This window comes from Sinocyclocheilus rhinocerous, unplaced genomic scaffold, assembly GCF_001515625.1.
Source record: "Sinocyclocheilus rhinocerous isolate Xijiao unplaced genomic scaffold, SAMN03320098_v1.1 scaffold541, whole genome shotgun sequence".
NCBI lineage: Eukaryota > Metazoa > Chordata > Actinopteri > Cypriniformes > Cyprinidae > Sinocyclocheilus > Sinocyclocheilus rhinocerous.
In genome coordinates, this window is record NW_015658519.1 from 754,678 (window position 1) to 775,877 (window position 21,200).

A 21,200-nucleotide genomic window follows, 5' to 3' on the forward strand; every position below is an offset into this window, starting at 1 on the left:
TCATGTGTGTGGGGTGGAGAGTCGCTCTGTCAATAACTCTGGACTTTCAGGAAGTTCTCATGGTTATGCAGTTTTAATTAATGTTTTGAATTAGCTTTTATTTTTATTTTATTTGAATTATTCGTTTTTTTAGTTTACTTTTTAAACTAATTTTGTCATTTATATTACTACTACTACTATTATTATTATTAAACTGCTGCTCTGTTACAGAGAGAGAAAGAGAGAGTGGTAGTGTGTGAGAGTGGGGGGCTGCTCGCAGAGCTGGGAATGGATATGGCCAACCTTTTCAAACACTTCTTCCGTGAGTACATATTTATCATCTTTTCCATTGAAGGACTAAAATAACACTTTTGCTTACAACAGCTGTTGCCTTTATTCTGTATGCAAGTACTTTTGACATACTAACTTAAATCTCTGAAGAAAGAACTGTATCTGTGAGCTTCTTCATACTGGATGTGATTTGTAAGTTATACTTGTGTTTTCAGCCCATTGTAATGGCTGTTGTGGTTATTTTGCCATCTATGATCAGCTGAAAGTGGGTCGATAAGGGTTCCAAAGACTGTATGTGCACAGTAACGGAAAAATTCCTGTCTTTTTCAGTTTGGTATTATTCAGTATATATTTACATTAAAAATATGAAAAAGTTATTTAGAGTTTAAGTGCATAATGATATGTTTTTGGTGACTTATGTCGTAAACCTGGATGAGTCACTCATATAATTTCATACGCACAACCACGAGCCCAGTGACATACATTTTACAGGGCACTTAGGCAACACTCAGGTACTTCAAATACTTTCTTTTTTCTATAAAATTGGCCATAAGAGAGGGAGGAAATAGCCCCAGGCCCTTCGGGCTAGCTTGGACACTCTTAAAAAACTAAAATCAAAGCAGAAACCCGTACAGGCCCCCTTCAACCTCCTCTACTGTCAACTTGAGCTGCTCTGTGAAGGCGGCCGGAAGCTCTCTAATTCAACGCAGATTTCTAGCGCAGGAAAACAGAAGGATGTGAGGCAATGAATAATTGAGGCCTTTGACTCTGGGTTTCTTTCTCTCTCATTACGTTCTTCTTCCCCTTTGTAACACATTCAGCATTTCAAAGTGTTTTATTCCCCGTATTACAGTGGACAAGAGAGTGGGGTGTCGTGACTTGGCAGAGTGAAGCAGCGGATCTTGGAGGACAAAAGAACAGTAGCAACGGGACAGAACACTTCAACAAATGAGACTCCTTATTTGCATTCCCTTGTTTTGTTTGCTCACTTTTGAATAGCCAAACTTGAAAATTCATTGAAGAGGGGAAAAATTGCAGGCTGCTCTGATGATGGCCTCCTGCCAGCTCTCCATGTCTGCCTTTCTTTCTCTCTCTGTGCATTAGTATGCCGTGGAAGTTCAGAGAGGCCATTGTATACCAAACGGGGGCGTGACCGATTCCAGCACAAAGGGAAAATGTCTCAAGTTTTATTTGTGTAATTTTGCATTCGAAAACCTGTTGCGGAAAATTAGCCACAAAACCAAATATATCGTTGGTTGAAATGAGACAAGAAAAGGACAGAGCAGCTGTGAGGTCAAAAGTGAATAGAAACGCATGCTGAAGTTTATTAGGGTTTGTATTCATGTGGATGCGTGTGTTGCGTCACTCTGAGAATTAACGGCGCTACCTTTGCTGACAGTTCTTGGACGCTACATCTGTTTGTGAAGAGGCTATTTGTCTTATGATGTCATTGGTGGAGTGAGCTCAGTCCGAACAGAAATAAAGGCGGGGTGATTTGGCTGCGTTCGCTCGGTTCCTGTCGTGGATGTGAAAATGCAGCTTGCCACGGGTCACATTACACTCAGCTTTTTCAAAACCTGGGCTGAGCGAGAGATGTCATTCAATATTGAGGGCAGATGACAACAAAATTAGGTCGATTCAAAATGTTGAGTTATGTTTCTTTGGAAAAATGGCAAAATTGGAAAATGCAAACTGTGTGAGGCGTATGCAAACTCGGTTACACACCTTATATTCGTTGCATCTCTGTTCGGCTTTTGAGTTGAAGTCCACTCCAAGACTTTATGACCATCCCAATGCTGTTCCTGGCATCTTTTCGTATAGAACTTGTGTTGCCAAGGTTTTTACTTTAGGATGAATTGTGCCTTATCTCTGCTTTTGAATGTTTTTCCGTATGTGGAAAACTGGGAAATTGACTGGAAAGCTGAGCTGCCGTTATTCTGGCTGTCAGAGGAAATGAAACAAAAGCAGACAGGACACAGTGCCTCAAACTTCGTCCTTGAGTCACGTCATGAAGACAGTTAAGATCTGTGTGGATCCTGCTTTCATTACCGTTGCCTGGAATTTCCATTCAAATAAAATTGTTGACTTCATTGGCTTTTCCACACATCCTCATGATGGTTTTACCTCTCGAATTGGTTGCGTCACGGATGACCATGATAGTGATTTATCACTGACAACTTGTTTCCCTCCAGTTTTATGCTTGTGACTTTTGCATGGAATACATTGGCTGGTGCGGACGAGTTTGGAAAGTTTAATTTTGATGGAGCAGATGAGCTCTGCACACATATGAATGAGTTAACTGGATCACTCTGTCCCACTTTTTTCTGCTGGTGTTTATTTTACAGGAAGCTTCTCTATCACTCTTCTGCTTTTTCTTCCTGTTGATGTTCATGGATGCAAAAATTAGATTTCCTTTTCATTTGGAGAAGGCGGTTCCTTTTTTACCATTTCTTGGACATTCTTATGAGTTAACTGTTTTATAGACAGTATAAACAACTCTAACTACCCATGTATGGATCTCTGTTTGAGTTGATGAAAAAGTGTATAGGTGTGGTATACCAATAAAGTATGGTGTTATTTACATACACCAACTATATATCAGCAGAAAGACTATTCAAAAGTTTGTAATCACTATGAGAATTAAAAAAATAAAATAAAAAAAAATAAAAAAAAAAGGAATGCCCAATTTACATATACAAGCAGCATATGCTAAGACTATTCAAAAAGTTATGACAATATTAAAAGTAATATTTAAAAAATAATAATCATGCATCTGTTAACCAAAATGCCATTGATTTAACTGGCCAGTTTTTTGATTCTAATTATTTTCACTGTTTGAAATAACAGTATTATATTTTATACATTTTTACATACATTTTAAAGTTCAGTTTAAATTTTTAAACATGTAAAATATAATTTAAAATGTACACATTTATAAATTCTACTTTAATTGTAAAAATTATGGTAACACTTTAGTATAGGGACAAATTCTCACTATTAATAGTTGCTTATTAGCATGCATACTAGCATATTGATTGTTTGTTAGTACTTATAAAGCACATATTCTGTACATGACCATATTTTACATTCTAATCTTACCCAATACCTAAACTTAACAACTACCTTACCAACTATTAATAAGCATCACATTAGGAGTTTATTGAGGCAAGAGTCATAGTTAATGGTTTATTAACAGTGAGAATGGGACCTTCTAAAATAAAGTGCGACCAAAATTATAAAATAGAATTTAAAATGCATACATATATAAATTAAATATTAATTTAAAAATATATAAAATGTAATATTTTATTATTCTAGTCTGGCACCTTTCTTATTATTGGCACAGATGAAAATGATTGTGCTACGATAAAGTGTGTAAAACATCATTTATTTAGTTGCTTGAGTATTGGGTGCACTCAGATTTCTGAAGCCCAATTTTAGTTTCAACATAGGCAAAAAAGAAAAATGTTTCTGAAGAAACTCATCAGCCTATTGTTCTTCTGAAGACTTTTCCGTGAACTGCTCTCTTGAAAGAACACAGCAAACTGGATCTAACCAGTACAAAGAGAAGTGGACGGCCCTGCTGCTCAACAACAAAATGAGGAGTACATCAGAGTCTCTAGTTAGAAAACAGCCCCCTCACTGGTGCTCAGCTGGCTGCTTTATTGAAAACTACATGTCAAATATCAGTTTCATCTGCAACAGTGAGGAGAAGACGCTGGGAAGCTGCTGGCCTTTAGGCAGAGTCTCACAAATAAAGTTTAATCTGAAACTTAAATAAGCAAATAAGAAGCTGTCCTGTTGTGGGAACCGTTCGATCGCGAGGCCAGTGAGAAATGCCTTAAAAGCCTATAACACCTGTGGGAAGTGCTGCAGAAAGCATGAGATGAAACATCAGCTGAATTTGTTAATTTAATTTGATGCATCCTTGCTGAACATGCATCAGATACTTTTGAAAACTTTGACGGTGATCCCAAACTTTTGAACGGGAGTGTACATATGTATGCAGAGACAATTACATTGAGGTTTGATAGATACTTAATAGTTGCAAATTATTATAAAACAGACTTCTGCGTCTTTACATGTTCATTAAGATCCACAATATTCATAAAGAAGAATGAGATGTTGACAGGAATGGGTGTATGTTTTATCGTTTGTGTAGACACAGACTCATCCAGTGGATTCAGGCCCAGAAATGAGTGTTATAAACTGATCAAAACTGATGTTTCATTACCAAATCACTAAATTGGAATTTCAGAGTGTTTTTCCTGACTTGATTTAGTAGTCATGTAAAACAATTTATGCAAGAGGGTAAACCTGTCAAACATGGATGGCATGTCAATTTGTCAGTGTTTACTGGAAAGTCATGAAGACACAGGATGATAGTTGGTCTAAATGATTTGCAGATTTGAAGTCTGTAGCACATAAATTATTAGGGGTTCGGCTGTCAGCTGGTCTGTGACTGTGTAACCGGAACACTGTTATTGAACCAGTTTACCAAAAGTGGGACAGAGAAAAGTACTGATTCTATAGAATATATTTGGATGATTTTTCTTTTTCTTCTTATAAAGGAAGGACATATACAGTTGATCAAAGGTGACAGCAAACACATTAATACATTTGCAAAAGATTTCTATTTTAAATAAATGCTATTTTCTAGTCATCAAGAATACTGATAAAAATGAATCATGGTGAATCGATTAGAACAATTAGGCAGCACTGTTTTCAACACTGATAATAATATCAATGTTTCTTGAGCAAATCAGCATAGAATGATTTCTAAAGGATCATGTGACACTGAAGACTGAAAATTCTGCTTAGCCATCACAGGAATAACAGATAGAAAACTGTTATATTAAACTGTAATGATATTTCACAAAATTACTCTATTTTTGATGAAATAGATGCAGCCTTGTTGAGCTTCTTTTATAACCATTAAAATAGCTTACTGACCCCACACTTTTAAATGATTTTTTGTTACTTTTAGGAGCTTCAGGTTCATTTTCGATGGAAAATATATCAGGATTTGTCTTGTTTGGGGATTAATTACGGTAGCATATTAGTGTAACCTTGACAATTTCACATTATAAAGCTAAATTATGTTTGTAATGGTAAAGTAAGACTATGCTAGCTTGTGAGTATTAATGTTTCTTAATAGCACATTTGCCCTATAAGAAACATCATTGTCCAAATGCTCATATTACATAACACTTTTTGCAGGGATCGGGAAGGTGAAGCAGAAAGGCTGTATGCGAGATTTGCCCTCCAGCGCAGAGAGATACGACTGCGATGAGCGACTGTATGACCTCAATCTGCCTGCGCTGGTGAAGTTTAACTACACCGCAGAGCGGGGCGATGAACTGTCTTTGGTGAAGGGCACAAGGGTCATCGTCATGGAGAAGTGCAGCGACGGTTGGTGGCGAGGAACCGATAATGGCCATTCTGGATGGTTTCCCTCCAATTATGTCACAGAGGATGTGGACGGGACAATGAGGGCCGACTCCATGAGTTCTCTTACAGATAGACTGACCTCTGTGGGGCACAATAACAATGGCTCTCAGGTTCTGCAGACTGTACAGGCGCTTTATCATTTTAGCTCCGGCAATGCCGAGGAGCTGAATTTCAACAAGGATGAACTTATGGATGTGCTGGAGAAACCTGAGAACGATCCTGAATGGTGGAAGTGTAGAAAGGAAAATGGGCAAGTGGGTTTAGTGCCCAAGAACTATGTTACTGTTGTACAGAAAACACATAGAGAACTGGGGATTTCAGGACCACCTACTACAAACTATGACATTAAGCCTTCTATGGATGGAACGTTTGGAGGAAAACCATGGTACTATGGCAAATTGACACGACATCAGGCTGAGATGGTATTGAACCAGAAGGGAGTGGATGGTGACTTCCTCATCAGAGATAGCGAGTCTACGGTAATTCAATTTAATTGAAACTAACGAAACAATTATTTTATTTTATTGTCTATAACCATATAACCAGATTCTGGTGGTATACATGACATTATGCATTTTAGTTCACAAAAAATACATACAAATATTTGTGCAGATTTACTCAACTTTAGGACATCAAAAACGTAGATGAGTTTGTTTGTTCATCAGATTTGTAGAAATTAAGCATAGATAGATTGTCTGCAGTGAATGGGTGCCGTCAGAATAAGAGTCCAAAAATCTGATAAAAACATCATAATAATCCACAACCTAACTCCAGTCTATCAATTAACGTCTTGTGAAGTGAAAAGCTAAAAATACAAAATAGCTAAAATATGAGTCCTCTGTCGATAATATTGCTTTCTCCTGTGAATAATTGTCTCATCTGAATCAGGAGAGAAATATGCACAGATCAAGCACCATTTACAAGAGAAAACAGTGCCGTTCTAAACAAATAAGTTTTGATTTTGATGTGAGAGGACAACAGGGTATGGAATTTTTCACAGAAGGAAGCATTGTTATGGATAATGGACTCATATTTTTTTCCAGAAGTAACAGTTTAAAGTTAAAACACATTAATGATGGATTTGTTTCTTACAAACATGCAGCTTTTCACTTCACAAGATGCTGTTTGGACTCTCATTCTGACGGCACCCATTCACAGAGGATCCATTGAGCAAGTGATGTAATGCTAAATGTCTCCAAATCTGTCCCAATGAAGAACCAAACTCATCTACATCTTGGATGGCCTGAGGGTGAATATTTTTCAGTAAATTTTCATTTTTGGGTGAACTATTCCTTTAAGTATAATTTTCAAAGTATAATTAGACTGTGCAGAAAGTCACAAACATTTTCGTTTGTGCTTTCTGCTGAACACAACTTTTCATTTTTTACTTTCCAGCCAAACGACTTCTCCATCTCTCTGAAGGCGGTGTACAAGAACAAACATTTCAAGGTGCAGCTAAAAGATGGACTCTACTGCATTGGTCAGCGCAAGTTCGGCTCCATGGAGGATTTGGTGGAACATTACAAAAAGGCTCCCATATTTACCAGTGAACGTGGAGATAAACTGTACCTGATTAAAGCATTAACCTGAGCCTATTAAGAGCTACAGACTCTGCAACATTTAACCCTATCTGCAACAACATGAAACTAAGTTGACTGTGCATTGGGATAGTGTGAAAACTCATTTGATTAAATGTTTAAATGTAGATGTTAGTGGCTTTACAAATACATACAGTGAAGATGTGTTTGCTTCAGCATTGCTCCAATTTAGGATATTCAGCAAATTGAAATGCAAACTCTAGTATATATCAGGATGATAAGCTATGATAAGCTGTAATTGTACAGCTGTTCCAGTGCAGCAGTCCAAAAATCATTTTCTTACTGGCCCTTTGCATGTACTTTATGTTCATACTGTAGGCTTATTGTGATTGTTCAGTTTTGAAGTGGTAAAAGTGTTAAGATGCTTAAAGTGGAGAATGCATCATTCTAAATGAATTATCACCGCAATTTCAACCTGTCATGACTTGTCTTGCTATGTTGTTCTTTTGCAAGTGCCAAAACTTTCCTTACAATCTACACCGAACTTTTACGGAGACTATACTGTCAGAGCTGAATCTTTGTTAATTTTCTTGCTTAACTACTAATTTGCAATTGTACCAACTTGTATACTGTGAATGTTGTTTCCTTCCACAATGAACTTTTAGTTTTCTTTTACTTTAACACTTCTTGATAAATGTAACTTTTAATAATAAATAAAGTATTATACATACTAGTTTGCCTTTTTATTAAATGCATTTACTGTAGAGATACTCTGCATCACACATTTTTTAAATCAACATATATATCTATATATCTATAATATATAAGCTATACCACAAAACATCCAAAGAAACCAGTTTTATTGTTTCTGGCTCCCTCGTTAATTTTATAGACCCCGAACATCAATCAAGACACAAGAGGAATTGAATGGTAGAAAGAAATAAAATGATGTACAATTAAAACAATTTAATTAAAGCATTTAATAAGATCTGTAGCCCATTTACAATTTAGAGATAATTCCTTACTGAATCTTTACTGGTTTCAAATTGATTGATTTCTTCATTAAAAAGTGTTGTGTTTATGAACCTGAGACAAAAGGGGGTACTGCAGCACCTCAGCACCCCAATACTTCCTGCACCCTTGACATCACACAAATCAAAAGATTATACTTAACCAACTAAGAAAATTAAATGTTACACACATTTTGTTTTTAAATTTACGGTTACCAACACACTATCTGCAGGCCCTTACAATCATCCAGTAAGCAAGCCAGCATAGGCCTACATAACCAAAACAATGCATGCAATCAAAAATCCATTGCACATGACACTAGTAATGTAATGCTGGAACCGGGCCTGGGTAGGGAATTATAAATCACCCAAGAGGAGTCGTATTTTAGCTGAAAGCAATTCAGTCCAAAAAAATGGATTTGTTTACTACAAACACACAGCTTTTCACTTCACAAGACTGGAGTTATGGATTTTTGGGTGTGACATATTCCTTTAATTCGTTGTTGGCTCTGTCTGTTGTTGTGGGAAACTGGGGAAACTGAGTTGATTTAAAGAATTTAGCTTCAAGATAATTTTCTTTATGTTTGTTATGTTTTATTATTATTATTATTATTATTATATTTTCTTTTTTTAGTATGTGTGCGGTAAGGGTATAATTCTGGTCCACACTCCAACACAGTAGGTGGTGATAATGCGTCTTACTGTTGACGCCACCCGCCAAAAAACCGAGGAAGAAGAAATAAGCAGTTTCAAAACACTCGCGCCGCTGACAGACGTCACCGATACTTGTAATTAAGATTTGACATAGCCTATGAACTACAATAAACCCGTATAGCACTGTACTATTAATCGCTCATGTAGCATTTGGATTTAGGTCCGTTTGCAAAACTAGAGCACATTTTTATCGTAGTGGAGCCTACTCGGGAGGTGAGTGTGGCCTGCAGCTAAACAGTTTAACTTAATCCGTCTTCGCTTGTTGTGACCAGAGTTCATTCTAGTTGAATTAAGCGGTTTACTATTAATGTTACAATTATATGACATTTTATATAACTAAACGTCCTGACTCTGTTTCATTATACATTCGAACGGGGCTTTGTTTTTCTGGTTAGGACAAAGTGGCACAGTGAAGGTTCGTGTTTGTGTTTTAATCGCAGCCATGCAGTCATCAAACAAATCAACAAACATCAATCCCCGCACTGCTGCTCTTCCTCACAACCCCTCCACCTCGCCACGATACGGTAAAAACAAACAACAGCTGTCAAATTCATTTGTGAAATTAATAATATTTTTGATGTTCCCATCCCTAGTCAACTATAGTCCAAAGCAAAAGCTGCTACACTCTAGTACTCTACTGAATTGATGTCACCTCTAAAATGACTTTTCCTGCTGTCATCCATCATCAGCCTTCATAGATTTCCTGGATGTGGGCGGCACAATGACCATATCCCAAGAAATAGCAAATTTAACAGAGGATTCAGGGCAGGACCTGCCAGAGGAGAATGTTCATATTGGATCAATTCAAGGCACAGTTGTTGGTCTGCGCTACTACACTGGAACGGTAGGAACACACACACACACACACACACACAGATAGATAGAAGGAAACTGAACTGATTTCACTCAGAAAAAAATAAACATTTTCCACACAGCTACATGTCTTGGATCAGGTTTGTTTAATGAAAATTTACATAATTTACAAGACTGCAGTATTATTATGTATTGCAGATCAACATGTGCCATTAACTATTTTCTCCCTCCATCTCTACACGCTTAATTCTTCTGGTGTACTTATCACCTGACAGGAACAGGTGATCTGCACACCTGTCCCACCGCACAGTGTATATTGCCCTCTATCGGTTAAAGTAAAACTGAATAATTCTATCATTGATTTAATCTCATTTGATAACCAGAATATTGTTTGACCTTGGCATGTTGTAGGTCAATAGAGGAGAGATGGTGTCCTTGGTGAGGCAGCCGCAGAATCCCTATGACCGAAATGCAGTGATGGTGGCCAATGTGTATGGAAGTCAGGTGGGGCACATCAAGAAAGAGCTGGCAGCCCCGATGGCCTACATTATGGACAACAATTTGGCCAGGGTGGAAGGGTACAGTAGTTTCTCAGTCTTTTCTACAGATTTGTTGGATATGTTGTTTTTATTGCAAATTCATTGCAGCAGATTACTTTTGTGTTTGATCTCCCTAATAGGGTTGTGCCCTATGGAGAGACAAATAAATTTTCAATGCCTGTAAACCTCACCTTCTGGGGCAAAGAGGAGAACCGAGACGCTGTGCATAATCAGATAAGACGCCATGGTTTCAAACTTGGCACTGAGTTCAAAGGTTCACTCATTTGTTTATTTGCTGCTTAATGTTCTTTGGTGAACACATAATAATTGATATTTTATTATCTTAGGGTACACAACACAAACATCTTTGGGTAGAGATCTGCTTGGTTTGTCTTCAAAAATGTCTGCCATTCCTTTGACTGTAGAAGAGGTAAATTTCATGATGTGACAGATGTTAGTTGTAAGATGTCAAGATAAATTATTGTTCGTTGTTTGGTATGCCTTTGTATGGTAAAATCTAGATCAGAGGTTGTCAGCCATTTTTTTTGTCTACACTGGACCCAAAACAGTCCCAAAAATCATGCAAAAATATTAATAATATTTAATGTAGTATGTATCATATTTTCTTTTTCCTTGCATAATTTAGTTTTATTGGATAACATAATTAGTTGCGTTTAGCATTGTTTTTCCATGCCGTTTATGACCAAACAGAGCTGCAACACACCAGTTGAGAACCACCAATCTATATGTTTATGAAGCTTTTTGCATGATTTTAATGAACTGGCTAATAAAACTTGATTTTTGTTACATCACATTAGCTGAAGAATGCCTTTGACAAGCTATTTGATGATTTAATGGAGGATAAAACCAGAGAAATGGAGCCAGCAGAGGTCAGAGCACAGAAAGAACACACAGCTGTTTTTTTTACTGTCAGTCTCATCCATCAGTCAGTTACAGATGTTTCTGTTAATGTCTGTACGTACAGGCGGTGTGCACTTCCCTGCTCCCACATCAAAAGCAGGCGCTCTCGTGGATGACCTCTCGTGAGAACAGCAACGATCTGCCCCCGTTCTGGGAGGAGAAGAGTGGCCTCTACTTTAACGTTCTCACTAACTTTGCTGTAAAGGAAAGGCCAGAGAAAGTGCTTGGTGGGATTTTGGCTGATGACATGGGGCTGGTGAGATGAACTTAGATTGGATGTTGTTCTTTTAGTGCTCAGTAAGCCCTACTAGTGCTCAGAACATTTCTGCTGTGTTTTAGGGCAAAACCCTCACCACTATTGCCTTGATAGTCTCTAATTTCCACAATGGGAAACCTCTACCACTGGAACAAAGTGTAAGATCCAGAAGTATTTCTTAAACAAATAAAGCGTAGAATTAAAGTTTTGTAATAATGGATTATTAGGACCTTGAATGTCCTGAAGCAAGAGTTTAATTATTAATATATCAAAAATATCACTTTTCAGGAAGGATCATCTTCAACTTGCAAAATGAAATCAACCTCAAAAGGTAAAAAATGTAAATCTATAAAACTGCAGTCCATTCTGAAGTGAAAACTTTAAAAAAATATATGTATTATTTTATTTAATAAGTCACGATGTGTTGCAGAACACTAACCCATACAATCGTTATGTTGTTTATTTGTGTAGACCATGAAGAATCTTATGAACCAGTCAGTTCATCCCATTTAAAAAGACTGCATGCTGATTGTGTCAGTGCTGACACCATTGAGGAAGATGTACCTCAGAAGAAAGGTTGGTTTCTATTTAGTCTTGATGCAATGCACACTACTGTTTGAAAGTTTGGGGTTGGCAAGATTTTTAAAATATTTTTAAAAGAAGTCTCTTATGCTCAAAAAAGCTGTATTTATTTAATCAAAATACAATAAAAACAGTAGTATTGTGAAATATTATTGCAATTTAAAATAACTCTTTTCTTATGTAATATATTTTCAAATGTAATTAATTAGAAAAGCTGAATTTTCAGCAGAAATCATTCTAATATGTTGATTTGGTGCTCAAGAAACATTTCTTCTTATTATTATCAATGTTAAAAACAGTTGCTGCTTAATTTTTGTTGTTGTTGTTGTTGTTGTTGTTGTTGTTGTGGAAGCCATGATCATTTTATTCCAGGATCCTTTTTTGAAAAGTTTTTAAACAAAAAATAACTGATCCCAAACTTTTGAACAGTAGTGTAAGTCGCTTTACATAAAAATGCAAAATGGAAAAATTATATTAATATTCATCAATCTGATGATTGTATCATGCTTCTTTGTGTTTCTTACAGCAAAAACCACAAAGAAAACTGTTAAAAAGCCTGCCAGCACCAAGAAAGGTACCCTTACTTCCTGTCTTTTAATTTCTCAGGTAAACTGAAAGGCAGACTTTCCTAATAGTGTAAGATATACTTTCAGTCACCGCTAACATTCCCGTTCTCTCCTTCCCAGGAGTGGTTTTGCTGGATGATGTGGACTTTGCTGCCGCTCTGGAGTGCAGTTCCTCACAGGTTGGGCCTGCAAAAAAGAGTGCGAAGAAGGGTTCTGGTGGGTGTAACGTTGACCATTTCTTCAGTTTGTTCATTACCGTATGAGAGAGTTTGACAGGAATCCATCTCTGTGGGTTGTAGGCACTGGTAAGGTCCCATCTGGAGGCAGTGGGGGCTCAGGGGCCAGAGCCACTTTGATTGTATGTCCTCTGTCTGTCCTTAGCAACTGGCTGGTGAGTGTATAAAATCTGCTCATAAAAGAGCAGTTTCTTGAAGCATTTCATTAACAAAAAAAATCAGTAACACACATTGTTCTCGTTCATACTTCATATCCATCCAGGACCAGTTTGAGCAACATATCCGAGCTGATGTCACATTAAAGGTGTATCTGTACTATGGTGCAGAGCGCTTCCGATCTGTCAAACTTCTGTCTGAGCAAGATGTGGTTCTCACAACATACAATGTGCTTTCATCAGATTTTGGGGTGAGTGGATTTAAAACACGGTCTCATGCTGTTTTTGCTGCTACAGAATACAGAAATCGGCAATGAATCACCTGCGATTTTGAACGCGATTTTGTGTAGCTTGTCAGTGATCTACGGCTCTGTGTAGTAAATGCCGCTCCATCTGAAAGCACGTGCTGGAGATTTACTACTAATCACCAGAAGCGGCTTTACTGACGAGATTCGCATGAAAATCGCATTCGATTTTTTTGCCCAGCCCTACAGAGTACCATCTGTACTAAGTTAGATGCTATTTGCACTTGTGTATATAGAGCTAGATGCTATTTATACTTAGTGAAAATAGTGGCAGATACTGTGTATTGTAGTACATTATGAAATAGTATGCAATAATACCATATTCAGTGTGTATTTAATAAAACTATAAATTGATGCTGGCCTATTGGGATATTAATTTGTCCCTATCCCTGAAGCCCACCCTTACTCCTACCCCTAACCATAATGGACCTTCTGATCAGTAAAAATTTCCTCAAACGTCCAGAAAGAGAGCAACATTTTTGAGCACAGTAAAAATATGAGCCACATGCGTCACGGCCGATATGCAGGCCATCCTATCAACGCGAGGACATCACATCCAGCCTGTTAAATACCTTTCCCCCCTTTATTAAATCGGAGTGTCTATTTACACCGAGTTCAAATAGCCCGCCTTGTTAGCAGAGGCTATTTACACTAACTCTGCCCACCAACGTGTGATTGGGGTAGTCAACAACACTACAAAAGATGACCATCAAACAACAGCTCCAGTGGCGTAGGTGATAAAATGCGTTCTGTAGCCTTTTAGACGCGATCGACCCGAGTTCGAATCTACCTTTTGCCGAACGTTTATTTCTCCCTTTTCAAATCTCATATCACATCGTAAAGACATTTATTTTAAATAAAAATGAAGGAAATAATCGAAAAGTTGAAAATAAAGTATCAGGTAGGGTAGGTGTAGGGAGGGCTTTATTGTCCCAATAAGGTGGCATCCATTTAAAAATGTTAATTAAAATGATAATTTACACTCATATCATTATTGCATACTGTTTTATAATGCACTACAATACTGAGGTGCAGATAATTGGCACTATTTGCAATAAGTAGTATATATAGCAGAATATCCTGCTATTTTAACATAATGTAAATAGTATCTATAGCTATTTTCATTTAGTGTAAATAGCATCTAATCTACATTTAGGGAAAAGGAAGAAGATTGGGATTGGAAAAAGTTGGATTCGAACTTGGGTCGGTTGCGTTAAAAACCAAATCCACTGTCTGTACTCTTCACAACACTGTCCCAGTTACTGGCTTCGTTTCTTCTGTAATTTTTGGTAAAACTAGACAATGGTTGGTGGAGTTTGTGTAAATAGCTTTCTCCAAAAAGACAGGCTATTTGCTCTTAGTGTAAATAGACACTCTGTTAAAGCTTTGGCTAGATGGTGAAATAAAAAAAAGTATTTTTAACCCACTGTAGAACAAAGCCAACAGTCCTCTGCACAAAGTGAACTGGCTGAGAGTAGTGCTGGACGAGGGTCACGTCATCAGAAACCCTAACGCTCTTCAGAGCAAAGCTGTACTGGAGCTGCAGTCAGAGCGCAGGTGGATCCTGTCTGGTACGTTCATATAAAAGCTTACATGATTACTGTCACAGTCTCAGTCCTGGATTATTTCTTCATTTCTGTGATGTTTTGCCTTTAAATACTACCAAAAGGAAGGATTATTTATCGTAATACCCATGAAGTTCATCTTGATGCCAATCATGTGAATTTTTTACCTTCAGGAACCCCCATTCAGAATTCCTTGAAGGATCTCTACATGTTGATGTCCTTCTTGAAGCTGAAGCCTTTCGATGTGAAGGAGTGGTGGAGCAGAATCATTCAGAGACCTGTGACCATGGGCGACAGAGTTGGGCTCAAGTATGTTAACAACAGCTGTGTCCCAAATCACATCCTTTCAATGCATTGAATTTTTTTTACCGTATACTGTAAATGTGTTTTCAGGAACTTGCAAGTGCTGGTAAAGGGCATCACATTGAGGCGCACTAAGAACAGTAAAGTGGCTGGGCGCATGTTGGTGCAGTTACCTGAACGGAGAGTGTTTGTGCAGCATGTGACTCTCTCTGAGGAAGAGAGGGAGGAGTACGAACAGGTCAGGAAGGAGGGCAGGAAGGTCATTGGCAGGTGGGCTCACTTTTGCCTACTTTGAAGAGCATCAGTATTACATAAAGGACAAAAAACAGAAACAATGTATTTACAGGTATTTCGAAGAGGGAACCATCATGACAAACTATGCTGATGTGCTGGCCATCCTGGTTCGTCTGAGGCAGTACTGCTGTCACCCCGGTCTTGTGGGCAAATACACAGGGGCAGGTATAAATTAGAGATTAAACAGTTGCTGATTACATTAATATAATTCTATTACATGAAATTATGATTAAATACAGATACATTCTATGCTTTAACTACTACAGCAGCAGCTCCTCAATCAGTTGTATTGTGTGTCTTTGGAGAAACAAATGTTTTGTGTGTTAGATGATCCTGGGACCCCTAGTGAGCTGCGGGAGCGTCTCATCAATAAGATCACATTGGTGCTGAACTCTGGCTCAGACGAGGAGTGCGCCATCTGTCTAGACTCCCTTCGTCAGCCTGTCATCACCTACTGCGCTCATGTGTACTGCAGGCCCTGCATCTGTGAGGTCATCCGATCGGAGAAGGTCAGCATTGTTTCAGTATCTCAGAGTTTCCCTGAAGACTCCTGATATGTATAGTCGTTTCTGGATATTATTTGTTCCTGTCTCACAGGAGCAGGCCAGATGTCCCCTGTGTCGTGCTCAGATCAAGACCAAAGAGCTGGTGGAGTATCCTGGAGAAGAAATGCAGGCTGGAGCAGCCACTGGGGAGAACTGGCGATCAAGTTCCAAAGTAACTTTAACATTTACTGATATTATGCATGTTTTTTTCCACCATGTGACTGTTACGGGCGGGTCATTCTGTGATCGGATAAAACTCAAAGACATTTATGTTGCAGAAGATTTCTATTTAAAATAAATGTTGTTCTTTTGAACTGTGTTTATCAAAGAATCACGAAAAAAATTATCACATTCTCCACAAAACTATTAATCAGAACAATTGTTTTCAACGTTGATAAGAAATGTTTCTCAAGCACCAAATCAGCAAATGAACATGATTTCTGAAGGATCGTGTGACATATATACAGGTATATATACAGTGGGTACGGAAAGTATTCAGACCCCCTTAAATTTTTCACTCTTTGTTATATTGCAGCCATTTGCTAAAATCATTTAAGTTAATTTTTTTTCCTCATTAATGTACACACAGCACCCCATATTGACAGAAAAACACAGAATTGTTGACATCTTTGCAGATTTATTAAAAAAGAAAAACAGAAATATCACATGGTCCTAAGTATTCAGACACTTTGCTCATTCGTGCAGACAGGATATGTCATCAGCGCGTTTACGCACGCTGTGCAGACAGAGCGAGAACGGCAGACAAACATCAACAACCCGATCTTCCTTCCTGGTATTGTAGTACTTTTAAAGTTTTCTCACCAGTGAATGGCACATGATGTAGCCCAGCGGTTCCCAATTCCAGTCCCTACACAGTGTTCATTGCTCCCTACTCCCTGAGCAGGGAAATCCGTTGAAGTTTACTTCACTTCGGAACATTCATTCACGGATTTGCGCTACTGTCTTCACACACAGACGAAACTTACTAGAGAAGTGTGACATAATATACCTCTGTAAATAAATACTATATATTAAATAGCGAGGACTGGAATTGGGAACCGCTGATATAGCCTATTGTAGTAATGTTGTCTCTGGTATTCTGGTCTGTGAGCGTATGTGCGTTCAGGGGTCGTGGCTTTGGACGGCGATTGCAGGGAGGGTGGGACGTTTGCTTTCAGTGCTATCAGGCTAAAGTTAGCATTTTCCAAGATCTCCTATTGCACCTTTAAGGCTGAAGGAAATTTAAATTCATGTCTGTACAGTAGAGGGCACAGCTCAAACAAATTGCATGAAGAATATGACACAGGAGAAGAAAGTTCAACACTATTCAGCAATAACAAAAATGAAACACAACTGTGTCATTTTTGCTTAGTATGGTTGAATTGGATCATTGAAGGTCAGTAGCAAAGACATTGGTTAATAAAATGGGATTAAATACATGAATGATATTAGTCTTATTTAACATATTTAATTATTGTAGGTTTGTATAATATTTTGAGTTTGCATTTGACTGTTTTTATTCATTTTGAGGAATACTGAATCTGTTTTTGTGCAGGTTAGATGGGTAAATACATGTTCATATTTAGTCTAGAACTACAGTAAGATCATGTTCACACACAACGCTCTGCACTTACTCCTGATTTCTGTCACCATGGCAACACCAGAGCTGTCACTCAACTCAATACATGGGAAACAAAGTAACTGGTGTTACTTATTCGAAAAAGTAACTCGGATATTTCCTTCTAAATTAAAAAGTAATGCATTACTTTACTAGTTACTTAAAAAAAGTAATCTGATTACATAACTTGCTTTATATGTAATGCCTTACCCACAACACTGTATATATACCGTATAGGTAAACAAACAAAACTGGGAAGTGGTTTCAGAGCAATCAAAAAAAAATAATTATGAGATGGGTAAACCGACACTTTTTTAGTTTCTTGAGGCTAAAGGGATTTTAGTTTTGGTCATTGAGTAGCCATATTTCAGTAATTTGCTTTTCATTATGCAGGTGGATGCTTTGATGAGCAACCTGTTGAAGCTCCGCAATGAAGACCCCACTGTGAAGAGTCTTGTGGTTTCTCAGTTTACCAGGTTTATGGATCTTATAGAGGTTCCCTTGAGGTAGTTTTCATTGCTGAGGCTACTATAAACTACAGACTGTACTACATACTGAAAGAAGTAGCCATTAGTGGTCCAGTGTGCTGACACTGCTGCTGTCTGCAGGGAATATGGATTCTCTTTCACACGACTGGATGGCTCTATGGCTCAGAAGACCAGAGCAAAGGCCATTCAGGATTTTCAAGACTCCTCTCCAGGAAGTCCCACCATCATGTTACTGTCACTCAAAGCTGGAGGGGTTGGGATTAATCTGACCGCTGCTTCCCACGTCTTCATGATGGATCCAGTGAGTTAAATTCTCCCAGGATAGTGTCTGCCGCTAGGTGGCGGTAATGTCATTGATTGTGTGTGTGCAATTATCTGTAATGGGGAATGAATTGACTCTTTGTATTTGTGTTTTTTTTTGTCTTCTATTTGTTCAGGCCTGGAATCCTGCAGCAGAAGATCAGTGTGTTGACAGATGTCATAGACTGGGCCAGAGCAGAGATGTGGTGATCACTAAGGTACAGTATTTGATTTATGCCATGGCAGGCGCGCAGAGGAATGATAGCGGCTGATCCCAACGGCTATTATTACACGCTTTGCGTTTTTCTCTGTGGTAAAAGACAGTGCCAACAAATGTAACAGAACATGATATTAATGGCTTCCTTATTAATTAATGACTATAACTCTTCACATTAATGAGGGCGCGTTCATTCCTTTCATACAGGTTCCAAATCTGTATGACTTTTGTGTTCCACTGAAGAAAATCAGTCATACAGGTTTGGAACAACATGTGGGTGAGTAATTGATGACCATTTTCATATTTGGGGTGAATCTTACCCTTAAGAACTAGTTAAACAGTTGTATTAAAGGGACAGTTCAGTGGTGGTTTACTTCTGCTTTTGGTAACCATTAACTTTATTGCCAAAAGAGACATTTCTCAAAATATCTGTGGTGTTCTGAAGTGATGACAGGATTTTTTATTTTTGGGTCAGCTATCCATTTAAGCATTTTTCAGTTATATACGATTCAAAATGAACCAAGAACCATTAATTACATTTGTGAGACCTCAACTGTCATTAAACCTATAACTAACTGAAATTCATTAGTGTTTTCATCTAAAGTTGTAAGTTTAACTTGTGTGGAAAATTTGAATATCGGATAAAACATTTGCACTGTTTTCATCCTGTGTTCAAACAAAATCGTCACAAGTTACTAATAGTTTTAATAAAATATTAGTACAAGGCACATTCACAACAGTTCTGTTGTAAATAAATGCTATTGTAATAAAAACTCATATTGTCCAGTACAGTGGTTCCCAATCCTGGGCCCCGTTCTTCGTACGTCGCTTATTACATCCGAGATGAAATGTCACATCCAAGATGATATCATCGCGCTAATCAGGATCTGGCTAATTCGGTTCTTTTAGTACAGTGGTTCCCAATCCTGGGCCCCGTTCTTCGTACGTCGCTTATTACATCCGAGATGATATCATCGCGCTAATCAGGATCTGGCTAATTCGGTTCTTTGAACGCACCTGTTGTTGATGATTAGTATGGCTGGATTGAGTTATCTGAGATAATTGCGCGTTCATGGGTTGGTTTAAAAGGGGCTATGTATCGATACTCGAAACCACGATCAGCAATGCAGAGATTGGCTGGCGGCAAGACAGCAACATAATGACATCATATAATTAAAAAAGACACCTGACGAAAAACTTGACCAATTTCTGGACTTTTATAAGGAAACAGCCAAACGAACAAAACTAAATGTTATAATAGATAAATGAAATATGCACTGTTTTTATTTTAATTTTTTACATGATTCCAAATTTACATTATCTATATAGCATGCGTGTAAGACTAATACAATTATTAAGTAATAATTTTATGACGAATAAATTTTTCAGTGAGTAAAACTGGCTGTGTCTGTAGTATTAAAGACTACACAACATTATTATATTATCTTTAAATTAATTTTTAAATGATCATTATTTTAAATTATTGTCCCTGAATTAGTAGGGTACCCTTGTAATAAATTAGCGGTGGTAGCGGACAGATTTTAAGTATCAATTCAGCTTAAAAAGATGCAATCTAATCCTGTTTACATTAAATAAGCCTGCGGACCTGTTGCTATGACAGCAACTCCGGGATGAGCTTCGAAGAACCAAAGAGACATCTAAAATGTGCAGTGTTGGGGGTTCTCCAGGACCAGGATTGGGAACCACTGGTCTAGTATACTGAGGCCCAACTGTAAGGTAGAATTGACTGAAAGAACTTTTTCAAACTGTCACTCAGTTTTAGAAATATTCAGTCACACTTTATTTTAATGTCCAATTCTCGTTATTAACAAACCATTAACTATAACTTTTGTCTCAAACTCCTAATTTGCTTTTTAATAACAGTTAGTAAGGTAGTTGAGTTTAGGTATTGGCTGGGAGTAGGAATGTAGAATATGGTCATGCAGAATATGTGTTTGTGTCTTTTATAAGCACTAATAAACAGCCAATATGTTAATAATAGGCATGCTAATAAGCAACTAGTTAATTGTGAGAATTGGTTCGTATACTAAACATTACCGAATATTCTCACAAAAGAGTGAAATTTACTTTGGCACATTACAATTTTTAGACTGACAGCATCAAATGATGTACTGTATTGTATGAGTATAGTGGTTGGCCTTTCAAGACCGGAAGTTTGCAATTGATGACTCTTTCCTCTCTGTGGCTGCATTTAGTTTATTGTGACAGACTCTGTGGAGGAGAACATGGTGAAGATTCAGAAGAAGAAGCAGGAGCTTGTGGACAAGGCTTTCGGAGTGAAAAAGCCACAGGACCTAAAACAGGCTCGGATGGAGGAGATCCGAGCCCTAATGGAGATTTAGATTTATTAAGATAACTTTACTGCTGTCCGTTCATTTCAGAGTAATTGCTTTATTAAAGACAGCACTTTTTTTTTTTTTTTTACTTTATTACAAATTACGTTTTTTTTTTTTTTTTTTTTTTTAAAGTTTTATCTTTTGGGCTTTTTTTTCC

At 37.7% G+C, this 21,200-nt stretch overlaps 2 protein-coding genes across 3 annotated transcripts; both read left to right on the plus strand.

The window, feature by feature from the left end:
- Positions 1-224: 224 nt before the first annotated feature.
- On the plus strand, positions 225-7,965 carry LOC107722651 (cytoplasmic protein NCK1-like). Its single transcript, XM_016531109.1, has 3 exons — positions 225-301; positions 5,491-6,200; positions 7,117-7,965. The coding sequence occupies exons 1-3, from the start codon at positions 268-270 to the stop codon at positions 7,309-7,311; spliced, it is 939 nt and encodes a 312-aa protein (XP_016386595.1). The 5' UTR covers positions 225-267; the 3' UTR covers positions 7,312-7,965.
- Positions 7,966-8,967: 1,002 nt separating this feature from the next.
- Positions 8,968-21,163, plus strand: LOC107722619 (helicase-like transcription factor). 2 transcript variants are annotated; one of them, XM_016531052.1, is made up of 25 exons: positions 8,968-9,196; positions 9,379-9,507; positions 9,673-9,827; positions 10,208-10,374; positions 10,476-10,609; positions 10,683-10,765; positions 11,154-11,225; positions 11,321-11,512; positions 11,596-11,670; positions 11,801-11,843; positions 11,984-12,088; positions 12,621-12,668; positions 12,781-12,876; positions 12,960-13,051; positions 13,159-13,302; positions 14,789-14,927; positions 15,095-15,230; positions 15,315-15,494; positions 15,571-15,683; positions 15,846-16,027; positions 16,116-16,235; positions 18,075-18,187; positions 18,290-18,470; positions 18,607-18,687; positions 20,903-21,163. In XM_016531052.1, the coding sequence occupies exons 2-25, from the start codon at positions 9,426-9,428 to the stop codon at positions 21,047-21,049; spliced, it is 2,880 nt and encodes a 959-aa protein (XP_016386538.1). In that variant the 5' UTR covers positions 8,968-9,196; positions 9,379-9,425; the 3' UTR covers positions 21,050-21,163. The 2 variants fall into 2 exon arrangements, with proteins under 2 accessions (XP_016386538.1, XP_016386539.1); XM_016531053.1 differs by having other exon boundaries at positions 9,424-9,507.
- The last annotated feature ends 37 nt before the right edge of the window (positions 21,164-21,200 follow it).